At 44.9% G+C, this 18,856-nt stretch overlaps 1 protein-coding gene across 3 annotated transcripts in view; it reads right to left on the bottom strand.

Moving 5' to 3' along the window:
* Window positions 1–18,856, bottom strand: part of DIXDC1 (DIX domain containing 1) — a 102,100-nt gene that overhangs the window by 40,371 nt on the left and 42,873 nt on the right. Inside the window, exons 3-8 of one of the 3 annotated variants that reach the window (XM_011926725.1) lie at window positions 17,842–17,967; window positions 12,567–12,798; window positions 11,837–11,944; window positions 5,991–6,103; window positions 4,378–4,526; window positions 1,129–1,218 (exon numbers count right to left, since the gene is read on the bottom strand). In XM_011926725.1, coding sequence (XP_011782115.1) covers window positions 1,129–1,218; window positions 4,378–4,526; window positions 5,991–6,103; window positions 11,837–11,944; window positions 12,567–12,798; window positions 17,842–17,967 — 818 coding nt within the window. Of the gene's footprint in view, window positions 1–1,128; window positions 1,219–4,377; window positions 4,527–5,990; window positions 6,104–9,032; window positions 9,864–10,837; window positions 11,945–12,566; window positions 12,799–17,841; window positions 17,968–18,856 lie in introns of those variants that run through there. The other 2 variants (XM_011926726.1, XM_011926727.1) reach the window with 2 other exon arrangements.

Raw genomic sequence — 18,856 nt, 5'->3', positions numbered from 1 at the left:
CTTGAACCCAGGAGGCAGAGGTTGCAGTGAGCCAAGATCGTGCCACTGCACTCCAGCCTGGGCAACAGAGCAAGACTTCTCAAAAAAAAAAAAAAAAAGAAGAAGTATGGGGTCGGGGTTGGGTGCAGGGGAGGGGGTGAGGTAAAGGGAAGAAGAAATGGCAAGAGATGAAGTTGGAGAGAAATATCAGGGCCAGATCATGAAAGGCCAGTGAGGGCAATGGGGAATCAATGAGAAGTTTTATGCAGAAGGGTGACAAAATGAAGTATGTCTTTAAGGCAAATTAGTCTTGCTGTTTTACAAAAAATGAATTAGAGGAAGACAGGAGAGAAATCAGATAAACCAGTTAGAAGATTGCTGGAATACTGGATGGAGGCTTGATATTTAAGTGGCTGTGAGAATGGAGAAAACTGGATAAAGAAATTAGAAATGTAAACTGGTAAAACCTGGTGACTGACTGATGTAGAGGAAAAGGATTAAAAGATAATATTTAGATTTCTCTTTGGCGCATTTCGGTATCCAAAACAGATACCCAAAAGGACAAGTAGCTTTGGTGGTTGGGCAGAGGACAGAAAAACTTTAATTTAGGACTCATTGAAATTGAGATGCTTATGGGACTTACAAGTGGAGATAATAAGAAGGCAGTTGCATATTGCATACACACATCTAGAACTCCATAGCGAGGGCTGAGCTGGAAATAAATACATGAGAAGCAAGAGGGAAGTGAGTGAAGAACTGGAGGCAGATACTACTGCCCAGGTGAATGTTTAAGACACATGAGGGCCTAGACTGGAATGCTGAGGAACACTAACATTAAAGGCACAAGCAGAAGAAGAGAAGCTTCAAAGAGAACTTGAATGTAAACTCCATAAGGGTCGGGTCTTAGGTCTGTTTTGTTGCCACCATATCTCCAGCATGTTGAAATAGGGTCTGGCATATAGTCAGCACTCAATAAATATTTTTTTATTAAATGAATGAAGAAGGAAACAATGTTCAAAAATGTAGAAGGAAAACCAGAACTGGTCAAGGAAGACAGCATTTCAAGAAGGCATGAATAGCAGTGTCAAATGCTAAACACAAGTCAAATACATACAAATTTAGTGTCCAGTCACAAAAGATCGAGCTCACCAGTTGTTCCTCGGGATTGACACCTGGTTCACAGAAGGCCAAGGGCCTCTCCTGTTCATCTTCAGGTAAGGATCCATTGAGCAATAAGGCCTAAATAACCACAAAGGCAGAACGAAACTTAACTCTCCTTCAGACGACTTAGTGCAGAGTTGAGCTTGGTAAGCTCACCCCTAGTTAAAATCACAACTCAGCTTCCTCAAGAAATTTCATTGGTAATTTTTGCTCCTTAGTTACTTCCCATTGCTCACTCTGGGACTAGTTCCTTTCATCAGGTCCATGCTCTGGCTCTTTCAGCTCTCTGGACACCTGACTGCTCTGCTTCAAGGTGCCTTGGCCCCAGAAGAAAATCTAAAAACCTTTCTTTCAAAAGAGACACAACACATTTCAAACTGGAGCTGCTCAAACTCAATTTTGCCAGGGAGAAAATGATCTAAAAGCAGTGTAGAATCATCACGGCTTAGAAATGAGTATTGTAATGAATTATTTGGAAATACATTTGGAGCACTCACTTGGGTTTGTTTGATTTTTGTTTGTTTTACTGATTCTGCATTTTTACTCCCTAAAGCAACCTGTATAGAACAAGAAGAAAAATATATTTGCAGGGAGATGTCCTCATTCATTTCAGCTCCTGACCCAGGCGGTTTTCATTAGAATATAAGTAGGTGGAATGGGGAGGCAGATTTACCATGAAGCTAAGAAAGCTCCAGTTGTCTTTGCTTTGCCGCATACATTGCCTCTCCCAAGGTCCTATACCAAATTATTGTTATTATTATTATTATTATTATTATTATATTTGGAGACAGAGTCTCACTTTGTCACCCAGGCTGGAGTGCAGTGGCCCAATTTTGGCTCACTGCAATCCAGGGTTCAAGCTATTCTCATGTTTTAGCCTCCTGAGTAGCTGGGATTAGAGGCATGCGCCACCACACCCGGCTAATTTTTGTATTTTTAGTAAAGACAACGGTTTCGCCATATTGCCCAGGCTGGTCTCAAACCCGTGAGCTCAAGCAATCCGCCCGCCTTGGCCTCCCAAAGTGCTGGGATTACCGGCGTGACCCACCATGCCTGGCCTATTCCTAATTATTATATTCATAATTTTGTAATCTTATTCTTCAAGAAGCCCCCCTGCACACACACAAATTATATATTTTAGGACGCACAAAACTTGGATCTGTCCCTGCAGGTGAGTATCTATCAGATCAGTGAAAGACTGAAAAATGTGACCCCATTTTATATCTGAAACAATTCTGTCTTTATTCAAAAGAGATGAGTTACAGAAGCTGTTTCCTATTTCAATAAACAACAAAAATTTAGGTGGGCGAGGCGGCTCACACCTGTAATCCTAGAACTTTGGGAGGCCGAGGTGGAAGGATCCCTTGACCCTAGGAGTTTGAGATCAGCCTGGGCAACATAGTGGGATCCTGTCTCTACAAAAAATTAAAAAATTAGTTGAGTGTGATGGCGCATGCATGTGGTCCCAACTACTCAAGAGGCTGAGGTGGGAGAATCACTTGAGCCCAGGAGACCAAGGCTGCAGTGAGCCATGATCATGCCACTGCACTCCAGCCTGGGCAACAGAGTGAGACTCCGTCTCAAAAATAAATAAATAAATAAAATCCAGCCAATGGCTGATCTGCCAAATGCTAATAATAAAATTTGAGTAAGTCAAATGAATTTGGCTATCTCATGTGTCATGGCAACAGGTACAGACATAATATAAGAAGCCACAGGGCCGCAGGGAGCTAAGGGAGTTCAACATTATGGAAATATTAACGATAATGGCAAACTGTTCAAAGGGTTCTAACTAAGGAATACTAATAAGTCAGAAATCTTGGATGTGGCTTAGCATGCAACTTGTTAATCACTGAAAAGAGTTAAGAAGCCCAGTGGATGCTGTGAGCCCTTTTGTATTCTACAATGGAACTGAATTCTCATTGTGATCATGTGGCTGTGAATTAAAACTCTTCTGTTTGCAGGGAATATTAACATGCTGACTTTCTGCCTGTCAGTTCTCTTCTTTTTCTGTCTAATCTGCCACCGAATTTCTCCCAGACTAAGAAATGCAAACAAACTTTGAGCCAAACTGATGAATATCTATGTTCATATAATGCAAATCATCCTGGGAACAACCTGGTTGGGTATAATCTCGAAGCTCTCCACGACATACTTCCTATGCAAGCAAAACACACACAAAAACATTCCATTAAGGTATTCGTTAATGGAGTGGCAAAAAAGAGATCTAAAAGGCCTCATAAGCCAGCCATTTTAAAAATACAGAGCAAATGAAGTTTGGGAATGTTTATGCAGGAAACATTCCTCCCACACTTCTCAGTTCCTGGGGCATACATTATGCAAATTGCTTTACCACAGCACCAATCTCCTTTTTTCTTTAGGAACCCTTTGTGTCCCCACCCTGTTGCAGGCTAGCTGGGAGCACGCCCTCCACCGCCTGCCGGCTGCCAGAGCCACACACATAATGTGGGCTTTGTTTATGTGTCCATAAATATTTGACAATTCAGAAGCACTGCAGTTCCCAGCACAAACAGAAAAGAATATTTCTAGGCAATTTCAGGGTCATCAGCACACTTTAAGGACTCCCCCAAACAGAGACAGACACACAAAGACAGGAATGAGGGGGTCACTCAGGGTGGGAACTATGTCAAGTGGGTCAGTCTCTGGGGTAGATTTGCCAAGCTGGCACTACAGGTATAGGAAAAACTGAAGGGTTTTTGTTGCTCAAAGAAAACCTCTTCTACCTGACCATTATGCCTTGGCATCCATTTGCACATGTATTAGGAGTGAGCTAAATCCCTTAGCTAAACTCAAATGGAAACCTGGCAGCATTACTGGCTCTTACACTCTTCCTGCTAGAGAATTCCTAGAAGAAAATTCCTGACTATTCACAGTGTCATTCTTTGGTGAAAGCTGCAATTGCAGGTCGACAGCCACATACTGCGTAGAAGCCTACCTATGTAGCAGAGCGTCAACAATAAGGACTTGATAGGGGTCAGTAATGGCTCCTGGGCTTGCTGAAATCTTAAGCACTCTGCTATGAACGGCAGCCCACAAAGTCCATTTAAACTACTCAAATATAAGGAATTTTCTGCTCTTTCTGTACTACTCCCTATATCTAAACTCCTCATTCAGTTCTGACCTCCTACAAAACTAAAATCAGTTTATTTTCAATTGGTAATAGTGACTTAATAATCAATTGGTATAACAAGGGCAAAGTACAAGGGAAAGAGCTACCTGTAGTCCTGATATCATTTTCTTTGCTTCTTCCATTTCTTTTTCTAAATGTTCTTGTTGTTCCAACAGCTGTTCCTCCCATGAGGTCTCCAGATAGGTTCCAGGGCTCCCTGGCCGCCAGTCTCGAGATAATGGAGACTCTGTCTCCTCTACAAAATGAAAAGAGGGAGAACAGTTCATGTTGAAGAAAACTGATTTCCGGCAGAAAGCGTTCACAGGTTCAGGTCACCTGCGTTCTGAACCTGTTCTCACAGCACAGACTGGACTCTCCACCAGGTGGGGTCGTGAGGCATAAAGAACTGGCTGTGAGCTCAGGCCTCAGGCTCACTTGGTGCTAGAACAATCTATCCTCTTTTAAAACACTTAGGAAGTAGAAGATTTCCTCCATGGGAGCCTTGGTATGCGCCACACAGACTTTACCCTTGATTCTTAGAACTGGCACTCCAAGAGCCTGATTTTTGCCAGGTACAAAGAGAGGAGCTGTCAGATGCAATGGAAACAAAATCTTACTGGTTACTCTGAAGGTTTAGTGGGGAGACCTCAATTCAATATTCCTTTGACCACTCGGTCATAACTGGACCACTTTCATACAGAATACTGTGTGAGTCACACAGCAAACAAACCAATAAAAACAAACCTGCACAAACTGTTTAGCATCACTTTTATTTTCCTAGCTTTAAGGTCTCTTTGCTCTGGTTTCCTTGTCTATTTTACCCGATCTAATTGTATGTACAGCCATTTAAAATGCATATTCTAGAATTCAGAAAGGCATAAACTCTTTCAGTGAGTTTCTTCATTCATGAGACGAGTATAATAACCCCTCTGGGTTGCCATGAAGATTAAATGAGGTAACTCATGTGCAGAGCCTGTTGGTGCCTGGCTGAGAGGAGCACTCAATAAATGCTCTCCCTCTCTCTCTAAGGCCTCAGGAGTTTTGACTCAGTAACATGACTGACTCTTTGGTACTAATGCCAGGGTTAGACGGGGAGCAGAATACAGAATAATTCAATTACAGTTTTTCTTCTGAGGGCCTCTGTTTCATTACAACTCTTGTGAGTATTCTAAGTCTTGCACTTTGCTTCTTACATGTTTCTCTCTCTATGCAAGAAAAAAAAGAGCAACTGAGATAGAGTATGTAAGTCTAAACAAAGGGAACTGTTTGTGGTCCTTTCTGTAGCTTCATACCAAGCCTGATACAGACCTGCTCTCTACTCTCTGTGTCCTCACAGACACCTCAGCTCATACAATATACTTCTGGTCCCAATTTAAGTTACGTAAGTCCTGCAATTATTTGTGTAAGATAGGAATAATAAAAATGTTTACTTGAGTAAGGCTTTTGACTGCCCCAAAGTCATTTCCTAATTCATAGGCAGCCAGCTGAGAAAGGGCCTATCTATGCTGCTGCAAGATTTTCGACAGCTAGGACATCAGAAATTACATTCTGCAAGAGGATAACCACATTAATTGACTCAAAGTCATTAGAGCCCTCTAGTGCTGACCCTGCACACACTATGGAGATGGGGAAGGCCAGGGAGCTTATTGGTGGTCAGGACCTCTAAATTCTTCAAGCTGGCTGTTCCTTGAACCAACCCAGGCAGGCGTAGAGATAGTACCTGTTCTGGTCTCTATTCCTTCAGAGGGAATAATCACAAAATCTGCCTTCTCTTCTGACTGGGTTATAATGGACTCACTCTTGGCACTGTGGATTGGACTGGGTGAAGTCAGGCTGTGATTGAAGAAAAAGGAAGAAAAATGATTATTATGAAGAGTTGTTCAGAAAGCAGCTTTCATAATTTATTCCTGAGAACAGGGACATGTTCTTATTCATCTTACTCCTCCATGGCTAACACAGTACTTGGCCAACAGAAAATAAAATATTTAATGATTAACCTTTTGAATGAATCAAATTAATATTGAATAAAGGAATGACCCAGTCCTATAAAGTCTTTTCCACAACAAGGATGCCTTTAAGGCTAATTCATTGAGAAGAGATTTACCAAAATGATGGGTAATCTAGCATTCAGGTTTTGTTTTGTTTTACCTCCCACCACCTCTGCCATCACCATCCCTGGGCCCATGTTCAAAGACTGATGCCAGTCTGTGTCTAGTAGCTTTTGGAGCTAGAAGGAAATTTTATTTCCAATACACTGATCTCTCACAGATACAGGCACTACCAGCCAAGTTATCATGGCAGATCAGCTCTGAGCTGATTACAAAGGAGAGTACAGGGTGGGGGTGGTTCAAGGGGAAAAGCTGCTGGAGAACGTACATTGCCAGGCTGGGCAGAGGAGCAGTTATATATCAATAACTGAGCTAGAGCATGACAAGGGGAAGATAATATGTCAAAAGGGGAAATACCTGCTAGGGATAGTGGAGTAAGGGTTTAACTTGATTTATTCCTATCAAAGAGTTATTTATATTTCTGACACAACACTTTCAAATTGTTCTCAGAATCTTCTCAACAATTCTTAAGGTTTTGTTTTGTTTTATTTTTTTCAGACAGGGTCTCACTCTGTTGCCCAGGTTGGAATGCAGTGGCTCCATCATAACTCATGGCAGCCTCAAGCTCCTGGGCTTGAGCAAATCTGTCTCAGCCTCCCGAGCAGCTAGGACTATAGGTGCATAAGATGCCCAGCTAATTTTCAAATTATTTTGTAGAGACAAGGTCTCCCTGTGTTACCCAGGCTGGTTTCAAACTCCTGGGGTCAAGTGATCCTCTCTCCTCAGTCTCTGTACTGGGATTACAGGCATGGGCCACCATACCTGGCCCTTAAGTTCTGATATAACTACTAGCCTTGGAAGGAACTATGCAGATTTTCAGGGAAGTGGAATTGTAAATCTCCAAAAAAAACGCAAATCTACAAGACAAGATGGGAATGTGAGGCTGGTGCTTCCATGTGACAGGGAAAACGAGTCTCGAGCCATTTCTCTTTGCACTGCACTTTGAGAACATCAGCAATGAAACAATCTCAGGGGCTGAGGGGTCTCCTGGCCCAGCCCCCTCTCAGGAATTCTTTCCAAATCTATCACCCAGACAACAGTGAAAGTGGCTAGGATTCACTGACCCACTTAATGTGCCCCTGAAGTCTCCCAGGCGAATCCTCACAACCACCATCAGGAGTTAACATTTTGTCTTCCTAGAATCCAGTAAAAACAAGAGCCAGGCATGGTGGAGGTAGCCAGGCACTTCAAAAGTGGTGAGGAAGCATGGGACTAGTGTCTCATCCTCCTCATTGCCCATATTTTAAGGGCTTTGGTGGGAATGACCTCAACTAGAAATACATTCTCTTCCTTCTTAGCACTACAGAAAACATTTTAAAGCTTTTCAATTGAAATGCCAAATTAAAGTACGTTGCTTAACCTTATCTATAGATCTATAACCCAAACAGGCGGAAGGCGTAGGGAGTGGCAAGAAGTGATATTCCGAAATAGCAATTTCTTTCTAGAACTTTCTTATTCATCTTTCACCGCTTAGGCAATCTTGACTTCCAGGCCAACATGAATTCGCTGCTTGAAAAGCTCTCATCCAAGGGTACTATGTCATTCACAAGGAGAATAGATTTGTGCCTGCTCAGGCCTCAGCATTTACCTTCTTAGAGAAATGGGGATCCAAGCACAGAAAGCGGCCTGCAAGAGCTGCTCATCTTTGAGAAACAAGAAAGCAACACTTTCTCATCTGACAAGGTGCTATGGATGACATGTTCCACCCTCCGCCTTTGCTGGACCACAGCACGTGTGAGACAAAGTCGGGGAGGAGGGTGCAGTGTGAACCTAGGCTGCTAGAAAACTGCTTCCCTAAAAGCACAGACGCATGCTCAGCTCCTTCTCCCTCCTAAGAGAGTTATCTCCCATATAAGGGCAGAAGGAGGCGGATGTCTGGATATCCAACCCCGCTGGGGGAGTGGCAGAGCAGCCAAAGGAAAACAACATTTCTCTTTCTTGAATTGAGGCTGCCAATGTGAGGCCACCGAGAGGTGAGACCATGAAACTCGATGGCCAAGTGGAGAGATAAAGGACCTCAGGCAGGAAACTCCCGAGGCACATGTCAGAGCAGGCACCCTGCTGCCTCCCTAAGAAGTACCTCATGGACAAGGAATATGCATTAAATCCTCTGCCCCAGGTCAGATAAAATATTTTAATGCTAATTAATTATGTATATGACAGGCTCCTCCCTGATTAGCTTAAAAGTTCTATTTTATAAACAAATAATCCCCTATTTAGCATCATAATCCTCTCTGAGGTCAGAGAATGACTGATAGGTCTGGGCTGATACATTTCTTAATTCCCACAGGTCTAATAGCTCTTCTATCTTAATTTATCAGACAAGCAATCCTGCAGCAAAGATACTTCCAAATCCTACTCAAATTAATTTTTTTAAACGGATAATAGGCAATAAGGAAGAGTCCTAAATCCTCATGAAGTGCCCTCCCCCACCAAAGACCCTGGCAGGGGCTACGGCTACTCCTGTCCCCATGCTGGCTCCACTTCCTAAGCCCACCCACCGTATTTTATAGTGATAACCCCTGGTCAGCAGTCGATCCTCCCAACATAGTGCTCCCACCACCCCGCCTGTCTCTGGCCAACAGCATCCTCCAGCCCTGCCCCTGCTCCCACCCTGGCCACCCACTTCCAAAGCCAGAGTGGCTTCAGCTCACCATTTGACTTGCGTCCCTCCCATGGTCCCCCTCCTGCCTCGGGCTTCAGCAAGCCTGCGTCCCCAGGTGAAGTGGAGGGCTGAGAGTCACATCGCTCCCAAATCCAGGCATGTCTCCCCGCGCTGGGGCTGGAAAACGCCTCCACGGGAAGGCCAGCTAGCAGAGCTACTGGCCCGGCTCGCGGGAGAAAGTGGGAACGGTGGCGGCGGCGTCTCGGCCCCAGCGACGGGGATGCTCCAGGCTCTGAAGCGCGCCGTCCCGGCAGCTCAGACTGTGCCGCAGCCCGGCCCCGGCGGAAGCTGCCTCCACTCGCAGGCTGCCGGCCCCTGGCCGCTGCATCTTGGCCTCCGCGGACACTCGGCGCCGGGCATCCCCCCTGGTGGGGGCATCTCAACCCATCTCCCACTGGGAGGGAGGCTCTCGGCAGCGCAGGCTGCGCCTCGAGTCCCCAGCGGCGATCCCGCTCCGCGCCACCTTCCGGATCCCTTCCCGCCCCTCCCTCGGCTCCCTACCCCGGCTGTCACAAGCGGCGAGGCAGCCGGGCTCCCGACCCAAGCCAGTTCCACTGGCCAACAGACCGCTCTGGGCGGAGGTTGAGGGTGCCGGCCAGGGGCGGGGCTGGGCGGGGTGGGGGTGGGGGCGTCGACGAGGGATTGGGGGATGCAAGGAGGGGAGACTGAGAGGCTCAGGATAGGCAGGGGAACAGCACCGTATTGGCAGAATCAAGAGGAGGGCTCTGGTGGTCTGCCCCGCACCGAAAACCTTGCCTGCTCCACTCTGAGTCCTCCCTTCGTGGACCAGGGGTCGGTCGGACAGGTCAGACCGGCGTGGGGCTCTGGCCGCTCCTGGGGGTGGAGACTCCGACACTCCCCAGGAAAATTCGCTGAGCACCCATCCCCTCCCACCTTCCCCTCTGGCGTTTGGTGTGTTCTTTTTAACCAAGTAAGGATCATTTTGCTTGGCTACAGTGAGAGGATGGTATGCGGTTTTCGGTTTTCGGAGCAACAGGCTGGCAGGGCTTCCCCAGGGCGTCTCCGGAGGCGCAGTGGCAGGGGATGAGACACCCAGGGGCTATCCTTCCTTCTGAGCCACTCCCGTCCTGAGCAAGCCACACATCTGGGGGCTCCTGAGCTCTTCATGGGTCACAGAGCCACTAAGTGGGCTCCCTGGGAGGCGAGAGCTCAGAATGTGCAGGAACCTGCTGGGTTCCAGATAGCCACAAGAAGCCCTCTCCTTCCCTGGGGGCTCACTGAGGAAAAGGCAGCTACTAACCCAGCATGCCAAAGAGCTGGATGAGGGGTCAGCATTAGAAGAAAATGTCAAAATCGAATAGTGAAAAACAGGGTAAAGCAAACAATTCTCCTCTGGCCCCTCTCCTAGAAAACTGTCACCATTAGCTCACTGCAGCCTGATAGCCAGTGGGCCACTCATTTACACAGTCTCACAGTCTCACAGCCCTCCCCTCAGTCCTCCTGCCTTGGAGGAGAAAGCAGGTGTTCTCAGGAAGAAATCCACTCTTCCTCCTATCCCCCAACTCTAGCAGGCACTATCAGGCTTAGAAGAGTGAAAGGCCTGCTGACGTGCAGGAAGCAATAGATCTCATCATACAACAAAAACATCCTGTAATTCTGCTCCAGGTGATAACCTAAGCAGCAAGCAAGGAAGAAATGATTTAGATTCTCATTAAAAGCACACCTGCTGCTTAATGGGCACGGGGCTTCCTTTTGGGGTGATGAAGATGTCTTCTGAGTGGACAGAGGTGATAGTCGCACCACATTATGAAGCTACTAAGTGCCACTGAATTGTACGCTTCATAATGTTTAATGGTTAATTTTATGTTAGGTGAATTTTATAAATAAAAAAGAGCCCACCTATTAAATGTAAAAGGTAAAAAGTTAGCAGTATATTAAAATACTAGAAAGAGTTCCATATGACCTCAATAAATTAGGAAATGGTGCATCAAAATAGGATGGAATTTTATGAGAAAAAAAGAGGAGGAAGAAAACAAAGACACATAACATACATACAATACAAAGAACAATTAGCCCTAAATAAAGCAGATTACACAGGGTCGGGATAGGAAAGAAAAGGTCATTAGAGCATAAATTATGATTCAGCAACAAAATGAAGTTAGTGAAAACATGATCTGGGGAGTGTTTATAAGAGCATGATTTACATAAGCCAGGAAAGTAATCTTTTTCTGCCACTGATAAGGTTCTTATTAGGGCACTGTATCCTGTTTTGGTCTCTGTACTTGGCTCTAAGGAATACAGACAACTTTTAGCTAGAGTGGCAAACATCATTAGCTTGCTCAAATGCAAACTAATCAGCCACAGTTCCTGCAGAGGAAAGCTGGAAACATTCGAATGCTCTCAGACAACTCTGCTCAATTTCTATGAGCTTTACACAGACTTTTCAGGCCATACCTTAAGAGTTACACTTAGGCTTAAGGACAGCACAATGGAACTAGCTATCATAAACACTGGCACCTGATATGCAAATGTCAGAACCACTGGACTGGGCCCTGACAGGTTCCAGCCATGCCCCCATGTGGTCACAGTTAAGCACTGGCACTGGGACTGCACAGATTCCATTTGTGGGAAATAAAGCGGCACCCGACCCTACCTTCCTACCCTCCTGCCAGCACAAACCCACAAAGCACTGCTAAGGGGTATCCCTTTAAATCCAAACGTAAACTGAGGGGAGAAAAAGGGCTTAGATGCCTTTTTGCTTGTTGTATTGTTACTTGAAGCCAAGAACTCCGAGAATCCCCCAGAATTCAGGTTTCAAGAGGCCACAGTTACCTGGAGCAGCTGGATTCAGACGGGGACCTTTGTTGCCCTTCATACTGCTGCACTAGGGCCCGCACGCTCCAGTATGGATTCTCAATTTCCTCATCCATGCTGCTGTTCCTAAAGTCAAAGGACACCAGCAAAGGGAGGGTGTCAGTCCTTCAGATCAGATCAACTCAACGAGTACAGATAGACTGCCACTCTGCGAGTAGTATAATAGATGAGTAAGACAAACCCCCTGCCTCAAAGACACTTGGTACCTAGCAGGGAAGGCAGACACAAAAGTAATTCACCAATCTCTGCAACACCTCAGGGTCCTGCTCTCTCTTAGCAGATACACAACAACCGGCAAAGCATTTCCTGCCATGACTCCCCAGGACAATCTGACCTTTGGGTACATTCCAGGGTAGAGCTTCCCCTAAGTGAACTGGAACACAGCTCCCACAGACCTCCCAGTGAAGAAAACACACTGTGCCAAAGGTATATATTTAAATTTTGGGCACCAGAGCAAAAACTTACACACACGATTCCTTTACTTTCTGCTAAATGCAAAATAAAAATAAACATCTCAGAAGAAAAGGCTTTTTTCTTTTGAGAGTGCCCTCCCCTACCTCCCCACTCCATGTTCTCTTCTGCAATCTGGGGCTGTTTGGGTGACATTTCTATCTACTGCACCATATCATCTAACCGAAGAAATATCAGAGAGAGGGATCAGTTCCCATCCCCAGATTTCTATCGTTACCTCTGTCTGTATCGAAAGACATCCCGTCCTGATCGGGACATGTCATGACACACATCGGCCAGAGCAGCAGCTGCTCCCTGGGCAACAGCAGTGGCACAATGTGGTCGGTGACTTTGTAAAGGGGCTCTGGAGTCCCGTCCTTGGTTCACCGTCCTGCTAGAGCCAGGTTTGAAATGAGCTGCCAAGGCAAGGACCAGCCTCATGATAGACTTCAGGTTTCCGTCCACAATATCTGAAGGACAAAACAGACCAAGAGGTCCTAAGAGGGAGGCAAAAGCTGAGGACTTACGCATTTAATATGTATTGCTAGTGATACAGGTAAGCAAGGCAGTCAGGGTCTCAGTCCTAACAAAGCTCTGGGCAACAAAGGAGACAGAATATGTAACAGCAATGACAATAAAGTAAGGTCACGTGTTTTGGTAAGAGAAGTACAGGAATCTTTGGGAGGTCCGAGTAGAGGCTCAGAGAAGGATTCCTAGAGGAAGTGGGTTCTAAACTGAGACTTGACTGATGAAGAGTAGCACTTTAGTTAGATAAGAGAAAGACAAAGAGTATTCCAGGAAGAGGGAACAGCAGGTGTGAAGGTCTTGAAGTGGGAGACAGCACGATATGTTAGAGCTATGCCATCCAGTATGGGAACCATCAGCCACCTGTAGCTATCTTGGCTCACTGCAACCTCCACCTCCTGGGTTCAAGCGATTCTCCTGCCTCACCCTCCTGAGTGGCTGGGACTATAGGCACCTGCCACCACGCCCAGCTAATTGGTTATATTTTTAGTAGAGACGGGGTTTCACCATGTTGGCCAGGCTGGTCTTGAACTCCTGACCTCAGGTGATCCGCCTGCCTCAGCCCCCAAAGTGCTGGGATTACAGGCGTGAGCCACCGCGCCCACCGCACTATTAGAAACTTTTTTTTTTTTTTGAGACAGAGTCTCACTCTCTCACCCAGGCTGGAATGCAATGGCACTATCTTGGCTCACTGCAACCTCTGCCTCCTAGGTTCAAGCAATTCTCCTGCCTCAGCCTCCCAAGTAGCTGGGATTACAGGAGCCCACCACCACGCCCAGCTAACGTTTGTATTTTTAGTAGAGATGGGGGTTTCACCATGTTGGCCACACTAGTCTCGAACTCCTGACCTCAAGTGATCAGGAATGTGATCAGGGAGGCCTAACCTTCCAAAGTGCTGGGATTATAGGCGTGAGCCACTGCGCCCCGCCTGCTATCAGAAGCTCTTAGGTTACCTGTGTGACTTACATTCTATTTCTGTGACACGGCACTGTGGTGGAGGAAGTGAAAGAAGTTCAGCATAGCCAGAGCCCAGAATGCGGGGGTACACAGGGAAAGGGGAGGCAGCAGGGGGGTGAATCGGGGGTTGAATCAGAAGGGGGATCACACAGGGCATGGGAGGCCACAGGAAGGACTCTGGATTTTATCCTAAGGGTCCTCAGATACAGAGGAGTGGCATGAGTATATGTACTCTTAGAAAGATCATTCTGACTGCAGTGTGGAGAGGAGATGAGAAGGGGACAAAAATCAATGCCGCAGGACTAACTCAGACTGTTACACTTCTCCAGGTAAATGACAATGATGTCCTAAATGGCAGTGTTCCCTCAAAATAGCTGACTTTAATGGGCCAGATCCCCAAGCCCACTCCACATGGGAACCAGATCAGAGGTATCATGGACTCTAAATTTTGCCCTAGAAATAAAAGAGGAATGTAGGCAGAAAACAGTGTGGTAAGTCTGGTGAAAGTCAATGTAAGGAAATGGGTAAAATTTTATTTTATTTTTTAGCTTTGTATCCTTTAAATATACAAGTCTTGGAAAAGGATTATTTGTGTTTGTTTTTTTCTTTTTCACCTTTTGTTTTAGAAGCAGGTGGTACACATGCAGCTTTGTTATAAAGGTATATTGTGTGATGCTGAGGTCTAGGGTACAACTGAACTCATCATCCAGATAGTGAGCACAGTACCCAACAGGTAGTTTGCAGCCCTTCCCCCTCCCTCTCTCCCTCCTCTAGTAGTCCCCAGTTTCTACTGTTCCCATCTTTTGTCCCAATGTGCACCCAATGCTTAGTTCCCAATTGTAAGTAAGAACATATGGTGTTTGGTTTGCTGGTTCTGCATTAGTTTGCTTAGGATAATGGCCTCCAGCTGCATCCATGTTGCAGCAAAGGACATGATTTTATTTTTTTATGGCTGCATAGTATCCTATGGTATATATATACCACATTTTCTTTATCTACTCCACTGCTGATGGGCACCGGAGTTGATTCCATGTTTTTGCTATTGTGAATGGTGCTGCAATGAACCTACAGGTGCATGTGTCCTTTTGGTAGAGTGATTTATTTTCCTTTGTGTATATACCTAGTAATGGGATCGCTGTAGTTCTTGGAGAAATCTCCAAACTACTTTCCACAGTGGCTGGACAAAGTCACATTCCCACCAACAATATATGTGTCCCCTTTTCTCCATAGCCTCTCCAACATCTGTCATTTTTTGACTTTTTAACAAAAGCCATCCTGACTGGTGTGAGATAGTATCTCATTGTGGTTTTGATTTGCATTTATCTGATTAGTGCTGATGAGCTTTTCTTCATGTTTGTTGGCCACTTGTACATCTTCTTTTGAGAAGTATCTGTATATGCCCTTTGCCCACCTTTTAATAGGGTTATTTGTATTTGCTTATTGATTTAAGTTCCCCATAGATTCTAGATATTAGACTTTTGTCAGATTCATAGTTTGTGAATATTTCCTCCCATTCTATAGGCTATCTGCTTACTCCCTTGATAGTTTATCTTGCTATGTAGAGGCTCTTTAGTTTAATTAGATCCCAACTGTCAATGTTTATGTTGCAATTGCTTTGAGGACTTAGTCATAAATTCTTTGCCAATGCCAATATCAAGAAGGGTTATTTCCTAGGTTTTCTTCTAGGATTTTTACAGTTCAAGGTCTTACATTTAAGTCTTTATTCCATCCTGAGTTAATTTTTGTATATGGTGATAGACAGGGATCTAGTTTCATTCTTCTGCATATGGCTGGCCAGTTATCCCAGTACCATTTATTGAATAGGGATTCTTTTCCTCATTGCTTATTTTTGTTGAGTTTGTCAAAGATCACATGGTTGTAGGTGTGGAACTTTATTTCTGGGTTCTCTAGTCTGTTCCATTGGTCTACGTGTCTGTTTTTATACCAGTACCATACTGTTTTGGTTACCATAGTCTTGTAGTATAGTTTGAAGTCAGGTAATGTGACACCCTAGCTTTATAGCTTTGTTCTTTTTTTTCTTTTTTGAGATAGAGTTTCCCTCTGTGTCGCCCAAGCTGGAGTGCAGTGGCGTGATCTCAGCTCACTGGAACCTCGGCCTCCCGGGTTCAAGCTATTCTGCTGTCCAGCCTCCTGAGTAGCTGGGACTATAGGCACATACCACCACGCCCGGTTAATTTTTGTATTTTGAATTTCTTTCACCTCTTTGGTTAGATGTAGTCCTAGATATTTCTTTTTTGTGTGTAGTCATTGTAAGTGGGATTGTGTTCATAATTTGTCTCTCAGCTAGAATGTTATTGGTGTATAAAAATGCTACTGATTTGGCCAGGCACGGTGGCTCATGCCTATAATCCCAGTACTCTGGGAGGCTGAGGCAGGTGGAGATCAGGAATTTGAGACCACGCTGGCCAACATGATGAAACCCCGTCTCTATAAAAATACAAAAATAAGCCAGCATGGTGGTACATGCCTGTAGTCCCAGCTACTTGGGAGGCTGAGGCAGGAGAATCACCTGAACCCAGGAGGCGGACGCTGCAGTGAGGTGAGATCATGACACTGAACTCCAGTCTGGGCAACAAAGCAAAACTCCATCTCAAAAAAAATAAAATAAATGCTACTGATTTTGCACACTGATTTTACATCCTGGCACTTTACTCAAGTCGTTTATCAGTTCTAAGAGCCTTTTGGGTTTTCTAGGTATAGGATCATATCATCAGTGAAGAGAGATAGTTTGACTTTTTCTTCTCCTATTTGGATGCCTTTTATTTCTTTCTCTTGGCTGATTGCTCTGGCTAGGACTGCCAGTACTATGTTGAGAAGGAGTGGTGAAGGATTCTTTGATACCTCCTACAAGGTGCTCTCACTGATCAGTATTGGCCCCATCTAAATGATCTAAACACAGAGAACACTAATAATCCAACATGAACCGTTCTGCCCCTATTGTCATGAGACCCAAAGGCAATCAGACCCAGGAACTGACGTTGAAACAAAACCAGACCTATAGTCAGTTCTCGAGAAACAGCAAGAGAACTAGGGAGCCTATGCTCTGTAAGAACACCTACGTTGTTCCTTCCTTGAAGCCTGGGCTCAAAATAGCCCGGCAAACCCATCTGGGCCAAGCCACTATAGAAGAGGGCAGATGCAGAGGTCACAGAGCTGCTTTCATCCTGCCTAGAATGTTCCATGGTATCCAAAAAAGGGCTATAAAATGTTTCCCTTCTAAAAAACTAGACGGAAAAAAATGTAGGTTATGAGTATCTTAAATAATATTTTGTCATGAAACCCAAGGAACTTAAAAAAGTAATCCCTTCATTTTTGATAACCTAAATGAGAAATCCTAAAGTTAATATCCCAATATTGTAATTTCTTCTCTCTTTTTTAAAAAATACAGACAGAGCCTCACTATGTTGCCCACGATGGTCTCAAACTCCTAGGCTCAAGTGATCCTCCCGCCTTGGCCTCCCAGTGCTGGGATTACAGGTATGAGCCACCATGCCCGACCATAATTTCTTCTCTAACCACTAATTTTCCTACATACACTCAAGCAAATCTGTATTCAATTAAAACAAATGTCCGGGCACAATGGCTCACGCCTGTAATCCCAGCACTTTGGGAGGCCAAGGAGAGGCGGGTGGATTACCTGAGGTCAGGAGTTCGAGACCAGCTTAACCAACACGGTGAGACCCTATCTCTAATAAAAATACAAAATTAGCCAGGCATGGTGGCACATGCCTGTAATCCCAGCTACTTGGGTGTCTGATGCAGGAGAATCACTTGAACCAGGGAGGCAGAGGTTGCAGTGAACCAAGATTGTGCCATTGCACTCCAGCCTGGGCAAGAAGAGTAAGTTTATCTCAAAAAATAATAATCATGAAATATAAAATAAAAATAAAATAAAATGAATGGAGACTTTCTATCTCCCCACAGGTCACAACCAAGGATTTTCCTGAGGCTAGCACTCACTGGTTAACATTGAGTATACTCATGCACCAAGGACGTGATGAGGCACTGACCTTTAGCCGAAGTCTGGTGCATACGAATCTTTTTAGAGGCCACAAACTGTAGCACTTTCTCCACATTATTCTTCATCTCCTGTTGGTTACTGGGACTCAGCTGTACCCCACTCAGCTTTTCTCCTGCTGTTAGGAGAGACAATATATACGAAGTTATAGGGAGGAATACTATCAAAGTTTCATAGCAGCTAGATACAGAGGAAGGGAAGATTTGATGTGAACACCAACATTATACATAAATATATAAATGAGTTAAGTCCTGGTGTTTGTCATTTAGATGGGAAATAGGAAAATGAAAGCCTTTTGGAAGGCTTTCAAATTTATACTTAGGGGTCTGTGAAGTTACTGTGTGTACATTTATTCAGTCAGCAAATATTCACTGAGCATCTACTGAGTGGCAAGTACTCACTATTCTGAGCACCAAAGAAACAGGAGAGAACAAGAAGAATAAAGTCCCTCCCTTCATAGAATTTATATTTGCAGGAGTGGCTGACAACAATCAAGTTAACAAGTAAGTGTTTAATATAATTTCATAGTAGCGATAAGTGCTTGAGGAAAAATAAAGTACAATGATCATGGTCTCTCTGATCATACATTTGGCAGCAGCCTGAATAAAGTAAAGCATGTTAAGATTTGAGGAGGAAGCATTCCAGACTGAGGAACCACAGGGACAAACCCCAAGCTCCGCTTACCTGAAGAACAGCAAGGGTAGTGTAGCTGGGGGAGTGAGCAAGGAGTCAAGTCCTAGGAAAGGCTAGACAGACAAGCAAGGCCAGGGAATGTGGGGCTTTCTTTTCTTTTTTTTTTTTTTGAGACGAAGTCTTGCTCTGCTGCCCAGGCTGGAGTACAGTGGTGTGATCTCGGCTCACTGCAACCTCCACCTCCCAGGTTCACCCCATTCTCTTGCCTCAGACACCCAGTAGCTAGGTCTCCCGAGTAGCTGGGTCTACAGGTGCCCGCTACCTCGCCCGGCTAATTTTTTGTATTTTTATTAGAGACGGGGTTTCACCGTGTT

This window comes from Colobus angolensis, unplaced genomic scaffold (genome assembly GCF_000951035.1).
Source record: "Colobus angolensis palliatus isolate OR3802 unplaced genomic scaffold, Cang.pa_1.0 Scaffold7, whole genome shotgun sequence".
NCBI classification, from domain to species: Eukaryota; Metazoa; Chordata; class Mammalia; order Primates; family Cercopithecidae; genus Colobus; species Colobus angolensis.
This window is presented reverse-complemented; position numbering and strand designations above follow the sequence as displayed.